Source organism: Bactrocera tryoni, chromosome 1, assembly GCF_016617805.1.
Source record: "Bactrocera tryoni isolate S06 chromosome 1, CSIRO_BtryS06_freeze2, whole genome shotgun sequence".
NCBI lineage: Eukaryota > Metazoa > Arthropoda > Insecta > Diptera > Tephritidae > Bactrocera > Bactrocera tryoni.
In genome coordinates this window covers 65315617-65330487 of record NC_052499.1, presented here as the reverse complement: position 1 = coordinate 65330487, position 14871 = coordinate 65315617, and the positions used below count along the sequence as shown (strand labels likewise).

General features: G+C 29.3%; 1 protein-coding gene across 2 annotated transcripts in view; it reads left to right on the top strand.

The window, feature by feature from the left end:
- Positions 1–12521, top strand: part of LOC120766874 (GATA-binding factor C) — a 124087-nt gene extending 111566 nt beyond the window's left edge. For both annotated transcript variants that reach the window (XM_040092606.1, XM_040092605.1), the window contains exons 6-8: positions 8379–8565; positions 9209–9396; positions 11213–12521. In XM_040092606.1, the coding sequence (XP_039948540.1) occupies positions 8379–8565; positions 9209–9396; positions 11213–11239 (402 nt within the window). In that variant the 3' untranslated portion in view covers positions 11240–12521. The remainder of the gene's footprint in view (positions 1–8378; positions 8566–9208; positions 9397–11212) is intronic.
- The last annotated feature ends 2350 nt before the right edge of the window (positions 12522–14871 follow it).

Below are 14871 nucleotides of genomic sequence, written 5' to 3'. Positions count from 1 at the left end.
TCTCCTGCTGCGCGACTGTCTCAAATAACTGTATATTTTTTGTGCACACGCAGCTCTTTTACGTGACATACACACCCATGCCGTACAAGGTATAGCTGTAAAAGGTATAAAGTGCTTATAACTTGTTTGAAAATGTTTAGCAGCAGAACGATCCTGTCTCGCATGTCCTGTTGCGTTAGCGAGTGGCACACAGCTTGTCGGCGGCGGCGGCGGCGGCGGCGGCGGCGGCGGCGGTGTGGTAGACGGTTACAATGGCGTCACAATGACAAACGATTATTATATCTAGTTATTGTTACAGTTGTTGGTGTTATTGGCCTACCTTGAGAATATGAGGGTAGAGAGGCGTGCGTGCGGAGCATGTAAAAATCGTTGTAAGAGTATATATACTGTATCCATACTATATGTGTGTACTGATAATGATCTGCACGGCTAATCACAGCGTGTTATTACAATTCGATATCCGATATTAGATATATGAAATTTCCGAATATGCGGCGAAATGCGGCTTTAGAAGAATATCAACTTTTATGTATGTATGTATGTATGCGTAAATATCTATATTTGTAATTTTGAATAAATATTTTGCAAGCCCATACTTGACATTGACTGGTAAATAAGTGTATGAGTGTACCAAAAAATTAATTTAAGTTGGTGAATTGCCTGAGCAGATTTGGAGATTATGTCATTATTGCTTAGTGTAGCGGTAGCTGGGCGCTAAGCTACTTTTTTTTTTCAAATAAATAATTCAAGCACTTTTTCAACTTCAATTAGTTTTCATTTCCCTTTTCTGCTAATTTTTGTCAATTAAATGGCCATGAAATCATTAATAAATATTAATTTCACAAAAACAAAAATCCACTTAACACACAATCGATTTATTATTAGAGGATTTGCGTGCCTTTGCGCATGAGTAAGACCATACGAACGCCTACATACACATGTATGTACATACAAGTGTCTGTGAAAATAATTTCTTATTGACTTCATTCATTTCTATTGTACGAATAAGCTACTTAACTTAGCAGCTCACCATAGCAAGCGGCGCATGCTCATACTCCTAACGCCAACACCAGCGGGCGTGTAAAAAAGCAATCAACACAAATCTAGGGGAAAAACACCGCTATTTATTAAGCAAATATTGAATTAAGCAACTTTTTTCTTTAAAAATATTTTTATTTTCTTTTAAGTTATGCGAAGGTCGCGCTCAATTAGCGCTGTTATAGCCAATTGTGTTGTTGCAACATGCGCGCTTACAAAGCGTTTATGGTAAATGTAGGATGCGCTGAACGCTGCTGAATGCCACCCAGTGACAACAGCAGTAGCGGCAACAACAACATGAGGCACTTAAGAAAACATTGCAGTAGCGCTTGTATATAAAACTGCCACTTGCCACTTGCTACACGCATAGACACATACTGCATGCCGTCGCGTGCATGGCTGTCAAAAATTAACTTGACAGTCAACAGCTAACCGCTCGAGCCAACTACTAACCCAGCTATCGCGCTCGATCAAGTCATCGAGCGGTCGCACTCCAGCTGCTGCTGCTGCACTGCTGTAGGCCTCCTGGTTGTTTGTTGTTGCTGTTGTTGTGTTCTCACTGCACTGCTTGCGCCATTTAATTTATGCATAAATCTTTTTGACGGCCTCAACTGTGTCGAACGCCATCACGCAGCCCGGCGTTGCGGCCTGCGGCAATCGGCAACAGATCTACTTTTGCGCCGCCGCATCGCATCGCAGAGCTTTAGGCTCTCATTTAGCTTATATGTAGCTGTTTATGTGTGTAACGCGCTGAACGATTAAGAATTCGCTTTAATTTATTAATGAGGCTGCATGCAATGCGCATCGCTGGCCGTCACTCGGGCGCATTGGCAAGCAAAATGAAGCTGCAATTTATGTCGACTTTGCTTGCAAATGTGTGTTTATGTGCGTGCATGTGGCAGAAATGTAGCGATCGGTAAATGAAGTGCAACCGTGGCTTGCTGACATAATGTTCGACAAATTAACGCATTATTTATTTGTTGTTGTTGTATTGTAAATTTGTTGTTTCCAATAAAAAATCAAAAATATGTTTTTTTTTGTTAAAATTAGCTTTGTTTTTTTTTTTTAGTTCTGCTTTTATGTCGACAATATTTGTTTATATGCTGTGAGCGACGCTTTCTGTCGTTCGTTTTGCTTTACAAAAGCACTTCTCACCCGAAGTAAAAAACACGTTTAATGGTAGGGTGATACATAAAGAATGGAGTGTTCTTTCTTTGTTCATTTTTCAGATATTTTTGATTTAGTAGAGTTCCTGTTTTATGTTTGGACAATTTTCTTACTGTAAAAAAAAATACCTTTAACCTAAAATATCCGCGTAAGCCTTGTCTCCGCCAATAAAGAAGAACCGAAAATATATTAGGCATAATTTACAATCTTTAGAGCCCAGCTATTTGCCAATCAATATACTAATATATTTTAGATTTTTTTAAATCAACTTGCTTGAACTATATCCTCTCTTGTTCTTTAGACTACAAATTTACAAGTGTAAGTGCAACGTTTAAGGTTGAAACTTTTCACATGTCATTTTTTCTTTAAAGATCTACTTATTTGTCAGAATCGCCGGTATCGGACATATATAGCATATAGCTGCCATAGAAACCTACCGAACGCACTCAAGTTCTGGTATGAAAAAATTTTTAATTTCAGAAGATATCTTTACGAAATTTGGCATAGATTATTATCTAAAGTAACGCTACAATATTTCAATAAATTGTTAAGATCAGACACCTATAGCATATAGCTGCCATAGAAACTGACTGATCGAACTCAAGTCCTTGTATGAAAAACCTGTTTATTTTATAGGATATCTATTCGAAATTTGACGGGAATTGTTTCTAAAAGCATCGCTACAATCGCCAAAAAGAATTCATCGGATCAGACTACTATAGCATATAGGTGCCATAAAAAGTGAACTATCGAGCTCGACTCCTTATATGAAAAACTTTTTAATTTCAGAAGATATCTTTACAAAATTTAGCACAGATTATTATCTAAAGTAACGCTACAGTATTCCAATAAATTGTTAAGATCAGCCACCTATAGCATATAGCTGCCATAGAAAATGACCGATAAAAATAAAAAAAACCATCTTTTTGTAACCTTTTCTGTTCTGAATAGATGCACCTGTGGAAAATATTTAAGCCTCGAAATATATAAGTGTAAATTTCCATAATTTTTTCATTAACTAAATGCTTCTGAAGCTAATTCTACAAACGTTTAACCCTTAATCTTGCTAACAATCATTAAGCGCACTTTATTTTTAGCTCAAGACACAACTTTCTTATCAATGTTAATGAAAAAATTTATCATAAAAATATATTAGCATATGTATATGCTTTACACGATTCATCTATAAATGTATGTGCGCTCACATGTAGAGTCCATTTCTCCATCGCCCTCATCTTCGTGCCGTACAAGAAATCGCGTGTAAATTACTTACAAATTACTTAAAAGCGTTAATGATAGCATACACGTTAAAAAAGGCGGGCGAAAAAATTAAGCAAAGCAAAAAAATGCAGTGAACATAAAAACAAACACGAAACTGTAGCATAACAGCGTAACATAATAGCTAATAACATTAGTGCATTAATGGTGGAAAAAATTGAGTGTTGATGGCAAGGAAAAATATGCGGAAATGCAGCAACAAACAGCTGGTAGCCAAAGAATCTTAGCCAATATTGCTTTTACTCAATCTTAAAAATATTACTCACACAACAACTTATACCATATATGTATGTGTTTGTGTGTATTTGAGCTCTTCCAGTAATCCGCTCTTCAGTTTACCGCTTGATCTTCGCATTGTTTGAGCAGAAAATTGTAGCAATTTCAACTGTCAACGCGTCAAGCGAAAACATACACACACACACACTTAAGCGTAAGCATGTATATACATTTACCGCCACTCCTGCTGATCCTGCCGCAGATTTTGCTACATATATGCACAACAGCAGCCCACTTAGCGTCGAAGCCTCGCTCGGCGATCGACGATCGGCGTGTCTCAGCTCGCCCATATACGCGCAACTACTTCTGAAAGAGAGTATCAATTACCCAAACAATTATTTACCTTTTCACAAATCTCTTTCGCTTTTTATTGCAACAATGAGCGGGGCAACAATGCGCACAATACAACAAAGCCGTGCCGCTGAAGAGCCCCTAATAATTGTCATCATCCGAGCAGCGGCATGCGGCAAGCAGTCCATTTGTTGCGTATATGCAGCTACTGCTGCTGGTAATGGTGCGGAAGTAGGGAGCAACTATTACTTATTTCCTGCCCCTGCCACTCAAGGGGCTCGATGGGCGACTTATGTAAATGATACTTTGATATTTTTCGGATTCCACTTTTATTTCGATTTTTCTGTAGTTTTCTCTTGTACTCCGTTGTATACAATTTATTTGCGACTGAGTGATAGCTTTCAACTACAACAACAACCAAAGACTTTACATAATTTTTGTTGCTTGTTTACTGTGTATTAGTTACAAAGCAAATTGCCGCGTTGGCTGCGAAATTGTTGCCATTTGAAAGGGAATTATTGAAAAGTAGTTGAAATGCATAGTGCTAGTTGTTGTTGGTTTTGCTATTGTTGTTGTTGTAAAGAAATTTGTGCCATTTGAAAAATATTGCAACGATGCATGTTGTTGCTCACTGCAATGCTATGCAGTAGCTTTACATAAATTACAACAACGTATGTAAATACGAGCAGAAATTCAGCTGGGTTGCTTGTTAGTACAGCAGCAACAACAATTGCTCAAATACTCAAATGCAGAGTTGTGAAATAGTTGGGGTTTTGTAAAACCATTGCGTTGCACTGTGGAGCAAGTGCTATAAAACTTATTTTGCAAAAAAAAACTGAATTTCATAAACTGAAAATGTTTTAATTTTTAGTAAATTGTTTGTTATTTTTTTTTTTTGAGTACGGATTTCATAAACTTAAAAATATTAAATTTTTAATTTTTAAAATTATGTTTAAATTTTTATTTTTTACATATAAACTGCAAAATATTTTAATTCTTAAAATTTAAATTAAAACAAAAATTTAATTTCTACTGATTTATTTTATTTTAATTTAACTTTAATTTATTTTTTAATTTTAACTATTTTTTTTTAATCTTAAAAAAATAACTTTATCAAAATTTGAATTGAAAATATTTTAGTTTTTAAATTTAAATTAAACAAAATAATATATATTTTTCAATTTTTGATTTTTTTAAATATGTTAATTATGAATTAATTTTTTTTTTTAATTTTAATTTCTATTAGTTTATTTTATTTTTTTTTAATTTTAAAACAATTTTTTTATATGTTATATTAATTTTTTTTAATCTTAAAAAAAAACTTTATCAAAATTTGAATTGAAAAATAGTTTAATTTTTAAATTTAAATTAAAACAAAACTAAAAAATATGTACATATGTATGTATGTAATCCATATACATATGTATATACATACGAATATATGTAGATGTATGTATGTATAGGTTCTACATACATATGTATGTACATGTACATATATATGTATATTTTTTAATTTTATTTTTTTTTTAATTTGTTCATTCTGCATTGGATTTTTTTTAATTTTTAAATATCTATTAGATTATTTTTATTTTTTCAATTATAAATATTTTTTTTTATTAATTTTTTTTAATCTTTAATCTTTTTTTGATCATAAAAAAGCTTTATCAAAATTTGAATAGAAAATATTTTAATTTTTTAAATTTTAATTAAAACAAAAAAATATTTTAGTTTCTAATAATTTTATTTTTACTTTTTTAATATAAATTTTTTTTAAACCAAAATAGGTTTTAACTTTAATTACATTTTTATATTTTTTTTTAATTTGGATTTCAAAATTTTATATTTCAAACAATTTGTTTAATTTAAAGAATTAAAATTTTCAAATCAAATTTAAAAAATTAAAAAAAAAATAAAGACTTAAAAATAAATTTAATTTTCGCCTTTTATTTTAACCTTTTAAATTTATTTTTAAGTTTTTATTTATTTTTTAACTTTTTAAATTTGTTTTGAAAATTTTCTTTTTTTAAATTAAAACAAAAAATATTTAATTTCCATTATTTTATTTTTAATTTTGTTTGTTTTTTAAATTAACTTTTTTTAATCTTTGCAAAATATAAATTTGTTATGCAATTAAATTATTAAAATTATTTTTTAAGAACAAATCTCGTTTAACTAAAAAGAAATAAATAATTTTTTCAAAATTCTCTCGATCAGTTCAATTTTTCATAATTTTTGAAGCTAGTGTTATAGTGAAGTAACTTGAAATGTTTTCTTAAATAAAACTGATAGCGTCAAATATTATTTCTTCTGCTTATTGTTTCTTCGTTTTTATATAAGTCGAATATAACAATTATTTTTTGCATTTAGTTTTATTTTCTGAAGATGCTTTAATCATTTTATTTTTTAATTATTCATTATTATTTGCTAAAAATAATTTTTCAAGATAAAAATTTCAATCATAACACAAAATAACCCACTGTGCAACGATATATGAGTATCGCAGCTTGAAACCCACTTAACAACGTAATTCACGCCCTGGTACTTGAAAGATACGCTGATTTTTTCCATTACACATTTAACTGCTTGGTTGGTTGGTGGACGGCTAGTAAGCCGCCTCACTAAAGCGCCCAACGCAAAAGCGAGCACTTTTTTGTGCGCCCTACAGCCTGCTGACGCTCCTGCCCTGCCGCAATGGCTGCCGCTGATAAAGAGTAACTTAATACTGTAATTGTAGCGCAATGAAGCGCATTTCTAACATCAGCGCAGATTTTTCGCTAATGATAAGCCTATAGCGTAACATATGCAGACACTTAAACACAAATGCAAACGCACCAAACACGCACACACCATATACATACACTTAACGTAGTACAATCGTCCTGCAGCGACACACTAGAAACTCAGCGTTGTAGAAGAGGAAGCAGCAGAAAAAATGGAATAATATAAAATGAAAAGAGAATTAAATAAAGTAGTAGCAAAAGGTGGCGGCAAAGGTGGTTGGTGCAACGGTTCGTTGGTTGGTGCGTTCACAGGCAGCAGAGGCGAGGCGAGCGCACGGCTCGACCGGCTGGTTGGTTGGCTGGCTCTAAAGCAGTGGCTGGCTTATACACATATATATGTATGTATTGGTGTAGGTATATGCGTAGCGCTCACTACATTAAGGTATACCTACCTACCAGTTATTTGCCGTTAAGGGCGTAGTACTTATGGCTGCGCTGCAGCCGCGTAAGAGCGTCTGAAAGCGATATCAGTCAAAATAATCGCACACTGCGTCGCTTATCTGATCATGTAAAAATATTGTAATGTTTCATTTTTTCCCCGGTTGCACACAGTGCGAATTGCATGTTTTACTAGAATTCAGCAGCAGCGACGACAGCGACAGTGGGTAGCTTAGGGAGACGGTCATAGGTACTTATGTAGATATATGTATATACACATATAAGTATGTGTAGATATATATGTGTATGTTTATATGCAAATATCGCAATGTAATGTGGCGAGTAAGCTTTGCGTACAGTGCAATGGCAAGTTAGAATGACAGCAGCGGAAGTGCTCGCGGTGGCTGCAAATGCAAATAAATGCGTTCCGACCTACATACATGTGTATAAATCTAAATGGAATTGAACACTTGCGGCAAAAAAATTGCTGAAATATGTATATTATGCATATAACAGTATACACTACTAGCCTTTCTTACTATAAACTGAGGGTGTATAGCTCTCTTATCACAATTTTCAAGGTCAAATAAGCTAAAATACTCTTAAATTAAAAACTATAGCAATATAAAAATATTATACGAATTCGACAGCTTTGAAAAGGCTTTTTAATTTTCTTAAATTTTTTATTTTTATTTTTTATTTTTAAATTTAAATTTTTTTAAAATTTTTTAATTTTTTTTAATTAAAAAAAATTTTTTTAATTTTTTTTAAATTTATTTTTTTTTTAAATTAAATATGTATATTATGCATATAACAGTATACATTACTGGACTTTCTTACTATAAACTGAGGGTGTATAGCTCTCTGCACACAATTTTCAAGGTCAAGTAAGCTTAAAAGACTCTTAAATTAAAAACTATAGCAATATAGCAACATTATACGAATTCGATATTAGCACTAAATCGGCTTTTTAATTTTCTTAATTTTTTTTATTTTTTTAATTAAAAAAATTTTAATTTTAATTTTTTAAATTTTTTTTAACTTTTTCAATTTTTTATTTTTTTATTTAAAATTTTTTTTTTAATTTTTTTGTTTTATTTTATTGCTTTATTTATGACTTATTTTTAGCTTCAAATTTTAATAATTAACTTATTTCTCTTTTCCTTCCAGGTGAATCGCCCACTTACGATGAAAAAGGAAGGCATTCAAACGCGTAATCGCAAATTGTCGTCGAAATCGAAAAAGAAGAAGGGCTTGGGTGGTCCCTGTCTACCCATTGGCAGTCACTTGGGTATGGGCGATTTCAAACCACTGGATCCGTCGAAAGGTTTCGGTGGCGGTTTCCCAGCTTCGATGGGTGAGTAAAGCGTTATTTTACTTAAAAAGCTCGAGCTAAGCAAAACTCAGTATAATTAAAAATAATAATAAAATGTAAAGATAAAAATTTCAAAAAATATAAAATAAAAGAATTGAAATAAAGTAAAAAATATAATAAATAAATAAAAAATTAAATTAAATTAAATTTAAATTTAAATTAAATTAAATTAAAATTAAATTAAAATAATTAAATTAAAATAAATTAATTTAAATTAAATTTAATTAAATTAAATTAAAAATAAAGTGAATGAAGACTAAAATAAATTATATTATATTAAATTTAACTAATTTAAATAAATCTAAAAATCTAATTCATAAACTTGTTCGAAGAAAAAATTAAATATTTAAACTTTTTATGTCCATAATTTACATTTTTATATCCACTTTTGGCCAGCAAATAAATTAAATTTAATTCAGTCATTGCTCTCATAACAAGTGGCAATGCATAAGTTTATGCCATAGTATATAAATAAAAACATACATACGTACATACATTCATATATACATAAATACATAAGCACACATACATTTTTTAATAAGTACACGCATTGTAATGGCCAATTATTTGTCGATATGTATTTAATATGTATTTAATTTGTATTATTTTGTTCTTTGATTTCCAGCGCAACATGGCCATCTTTCCAGTGGTTTACATCCCGCACATGCGCATATGCACGGCGGCTGGTATACTGGCGGCATGGGCGCTTTGGGTGCTTCTGGTGGCTTGCAGAGCGGCTTCTCGACGGCCGGTTCACTGGGTGGCGGTGTGGTGCCACACTCGCAGCCTTACCATCTTGGTTTGGGTTCGATGGTGAGTTGAAGAAATTTTCACCAAATAATTGCAGAGAGCAGTTGTTGGTTATTACTGTGTTATTTATATATTATGTAAATGAATGAGAGCAAGCGCCAAGAGAAAGTTAATTTAAAGAGAAATTTGCGCAAATTGCACGAGTTGCAGAATTTGATACCCAGCCGGTGTGGTTAGTCACAGGGTTGTTTGAAAACAACTTTAAACTTTATTTATTAAATTTTTTTTAACAAAAAAAGAGCCTTTGCACAAAAAATTAAAAAAAAATTGAATAAAACACAAATTTTAAATAAAATTTTATATTTGAAATCAAAATTATGTTTTTAAAAATTTCTGTAAAATATATTTTATTATTTTTTATGAAAATAATCATTTTTTCAAAACACCTTTTTTTTAAATATTTTTTTGCTTTGATTAAAATTTTAAGTTATGAAAAATCTATAAAAACATGTTTCAAAATATTAATAATATAAATAAAAAAAAACTTTCTTAAAATATATGACAATTTATATGACAACAAATACAATTTTTTCAAAACAACTTATTTCAAATATATGAGTTTCTTTTTGTTAATAATAATGTCAAACTATTAACAATATAAATTAAAAGCAAAAATTTTCGTAAAATATATGCAAAATATATTTTATTAATTTTTATATATTTTCAAAACAACTTTTTTCAAAAATATTTTTTTTTTATTTTGTTCAAAATTGTTGACAAATTTGAATTTTATGCACAAATGTAAATTGAAAGAAGATCTAATTTATATTTTATTAGAAAAATTAGATTAAATTAAATTAAATTAAACTAGATTAAATAAAATTAAAATAAAGTAAATGAAAAAATATAAATTTTCCAAAAACATATAATTTTTTTCAAAACATGTATAAAATATGATTTTCAATTTTTTTATGTAAATACATTTTTCCAGACAATTTCTTCGAAAATATTTTGCATTTTTTAAATTTTTTTGTTTTGTGAACAAATGCTAAATAAAATAATACTTAACAAAAATTAAGAAATGTATAATTTTTTTAAGATTATAAAAATTTCTTTAAAAAAATATTTAAAAATAATATAATATATTATTATTTATGAAATAATTTTTTTTCTAACGATTTTTGCCAAAAGTTTTTTTTCATGTTTAAAATGTTTAATAAATTAAAATATGTTTGAAAAAGTTTCGTTAAAAAAATCATTTCATAAATAATAATATACTATATTATAATTTGCATATTGTTTAAAGAAATATATAATTTTTAGTTTTTTTTTTTTAATTTGTGCAAAACGTCAAAAATTCAAATTAAAATAAATAATTTGTTGACAAAACAATGTATAATGTATTAAAAAAGTTAATTTTTATATATATATATTAAATATATATTTTTTTTTTTTTTTTTGAAAATAATTTTTTTATACATTTTTTTCATACTTTTGTGCGAAAAGAGGAGCTAAAATATTTTATTACAAAAATAATATAAAATATATATGTACATATGTACATACATATGTACTTTTCTTAAAAATATGAAATTTTCTTAAAAAAATTTTTCATGTTATTCGCTTGTGAAAATAAAATTTTTAATTATAATTTTTTATGGAAAATAATTTTTTTGCCCTTTATAGAAGTATATTACTAATATTTTCACTAACTTTTTTTTAATAACTAGAACTAATGCATGATCTGCCTTATCTCTAATTCATTACTTAGCTACAACAACAAAATCAGCGTTTCTCTAAATTATAACTGAGCTACAACCTCAAAACCTGTACAAAACCATACTAATTCATGCATTTTCCACCGCTTTCTCATTCGCAGGGCACCTGGCGTACGGATTATACGTGATGGAGCGGGAACAATTTGAATAATAATTTATTCAATTGAAAGTAAACAAGGCAAAAACGGTAATGCAAATCATACACTGCACGCAACCAACGCTTTTAACGGTAAACCGCACAACAACAACAACATGCGCAAATACAAACACAAAATATACCAGTGAACCAAAAAAGTCTTTAAGTAAAATAAATTAGCTGTACAACAACAACCACACGCGACTAAGAGCAGCCAAAAGGAACGTAAAAGCCGTAACCGAGCGCCTACGCCTACAACTTGAGCCAACAGCAATAATATACTAGTTACAACAAACATATAAGCTACAACTGACTACAACCACAACTTGCCCAGGAACAACAAACAACACAGGAACTTGAAAATATTTGCAAACACAAATTTTTGCTGGAAAATTTTGATTTCTCTCACACACACTATCCTACACATGCGCAGCCATGGTGCATGGCTTTACTGCAAGGCGTTTTGGTTTTGGTTGATAATACCGGGATTATCCTGTCGCCGCCAACATTAATGAGTGCAACTGAAGTGGTTGCTCAAGTGGTGTGCAACATCATTAGTGACCAACACCGAAACCTCAAAGCAACCACACAAAGGATCAACACCAAATCGGGATGCCGAATTCCGAGTTTCGTCTGCAACCAAGACTTACTCAATTGTGCGTGAGATTGCCTACAACAAAAGCAAAAAACCGTTGAATATTGCGAAAACACAATTTGGACTTGATCACTTCTCAGCCATGCGATCTTCGGTCACGCTGCACTTGTTGCCATGAGCCAAGCCCGGTTAATTGCGCTTCGTCTGCTTGGGCTCGTACTTTACCTTCTCGAGTGTTTTGCATTCAACGAACCATTTCACGAACGGCTAAGCCGCTGATCGGTCTGAGCTACTGTTTAAACCGCAGCGTTGTGTGGCTTAGCCAAAGGATTAACTCAAGTGCGGAATTGTGTTGTTGGTGTGTACACGATTGTTTGAGGCGTGGCTGTGTGTGTATGTGTCATTGTTATGTGAAGAATATGAGGTGAACAGACAAGTGCTTGGCGCCAGTTTATTTAGCATAATGTTAGAGTTTATTATTTGGCGTTTTGCTTACTTGGAATCAGATGCGCTTTGGAGTGTTTGTAAATGCAGTTTTGAAGAAAAGAACCATGAATGCATATAGTATATAGTGCATGTTGTTGCTAACTGAGAGAAGTCCTGCTGAGAACCTATTGTAATTTATTTATGCGAAGAAATATTTATATATATATATTTTTATAGTTATAAAAGTGTGCAGTTTTTATGGTTAACACAAGTAATTATGGAAATCATTTTTATTATTTATTTATTTATTTATTTTTCATATTTTATTATTTTTTTTTAATATTTGTTTTCTTATTTAAATTTTTAAAATAATTTTTCTCACTCTTTTTCGATTTATTTTTTTCTTTCTATAAAAAACTAACAAAATCGAATAATTATTATAATTACTTTAATTAATTATTAAATTTTTATTTATTTTATTTATCTTACTTATCTTAATTACTTAATAAGAAAGTATTTAACTGTTAATTAAAAAATAAAAAGAAATAAACAAAACGTTAATTAATGAATTAAAATAATTAAATTACTTAATTCGATTTTGTTAACTTTTTATTAATAATTTTATATTTTCTTTTAATTAAAAGGAAAAGAAATAATAGAAAAAAGTGAAAAAAATAGTTTTGAAAAATAAAATTAACGACTTAATTTAAAAATAATTAATTGTTAATTAAAAAATTAATTAGTTCAAAAATAAAAAGAAATAAATAAAAAGTTAATTAATGAATTAAAATAACTAAATTAATTCATTCGATTTTGTTAATTTTTTTATTTAATTTTCTGGTTTATATTATTTGTATTCTTCTTAGTTTTTATTTTTTAATTAGTTTTTTTTTTATTTTATTTATTATTTATTTTTTATTATTTTTGTTAATTATTTTTTTTTAATTATTTTGCTCACTCTTTATTTTCTGTTTTATTTTTTTTTTTTAATTTTTTAATTATTTTTGTTAATTTTTTTGGTCTTTTCTTTCGTTTGAGTACATAAAACTTATTTCCATTTGCAAAGGAGTAATAATAGTTTTAGTGGAATTTTAGCTATTCAGCAATGCGTGCAATTCTTATTTATTTTAGTACCTTTTAATAGCTTACGATAAATAGTGCTAACTGTACATATGTATAACGTTAATATATGTACATAATATTTACGCAAAAATATGTAAATACGAACACAAGCGTAATTTAGTACAGAAACCCCCAAGAAACCTCTTCAAAACAAACATTTTGAAATGAGAGCTACAAAAGCGCAATAAAGCTTTCACAATTTTCTTCAAATTAAAGTTTTATTGGTCCTTCAAACTTATGAAAACTTTCTCAGCTAAAAAAAGCACTCAAGGTAAAAGCTTTCAAAGGAAAAGCTTTTCAAGGCATTGAAGCTTTCACTTTACTATTTTTGAAAATTAAAGTTATTATAAAAACCCTTTTTTATATTAACAATTAAAATTTATCAATTTTTGGTACCGTTTTCTTGATTATTTTTCCTTTTCACGACAGCTTTCATGAAAACACATTGAAAATGTTAAGGAAAAATAAATGGTTTTTTTAATTAAAGTTTCAACCAAAAAAATCGCTCTTAAAGTTCTAAAGCACTCGCAGTTAGTAAAAAAATCTTCAAGTTTAACAACCACACACAGCTCATAAAAAATAGAAAAAAAGCTTTCTATTCATCAAAAAGTATTTTTTTTATGCACTCAAGGAATGGACACATCTTAAAAAACTATTCTTAATTGTTTTTCTTGACGTACAGCTACATTCAGAAATGCGACTCTACTGAAAGCATTGTGAAAGCTTCATACTAAATGTTGCTTTTGAAAGTGTTTTGAATTTTATTTTAATTTGCTATTTATCCAAATTAACAAGTAATAAAAAATATATTTATTTCTCAAACCTCCTTCACTTTTTTTTAAATGAGATCCAAAATTTAAGCTACAACAACAAAAAACTTAACAGCGCCAAATTGAAATATGATGAAAGCTCTGTAAGAAAGCTCGACAAAGCGCAAATAAACGTCCAAATAACTAGGAGTAAAAATTTTATATTGTAAAAACACAACAACAAAGCAAAATTTGTTAACGCACTGCAATTTGAAATTGCAAAAAAAAAAACATTTTAACAAAACTAAATTTATTAAAATAAGAAATTGTAAATAAATGCATAAAATAGTAAGAAAAAATTAAAATATTCTTATTTAAGAAAATAAGAAAATATGTAAAAAATAATTTGTAGAATAAAGAATAATGAGGACAAAACTAAACTGTGGAGTGATAGCACAAATGAAAAAATGAAAACTGCACTGAATAAGAAGCGAAAGAAAACTAAAAATAAAAATTAGTAAAAATATCTATAATTTATAAAAAGCTCTAAATATGTTAATTTTATGCTAAGAATGTGTTGAAAAAAGTCAAAAATCAGCTACTAAGTAAATCAGAAGCGGTTAAGTGCGAGTAAAACGAAGAAAAGCCGAAAAACTGTAAGTCTTGTAAAAATTATTGTTAGTGTAAAAAGCGCTTAAGTGGTAAAAGACTAGTTTTTAAAGCAAACTAAAA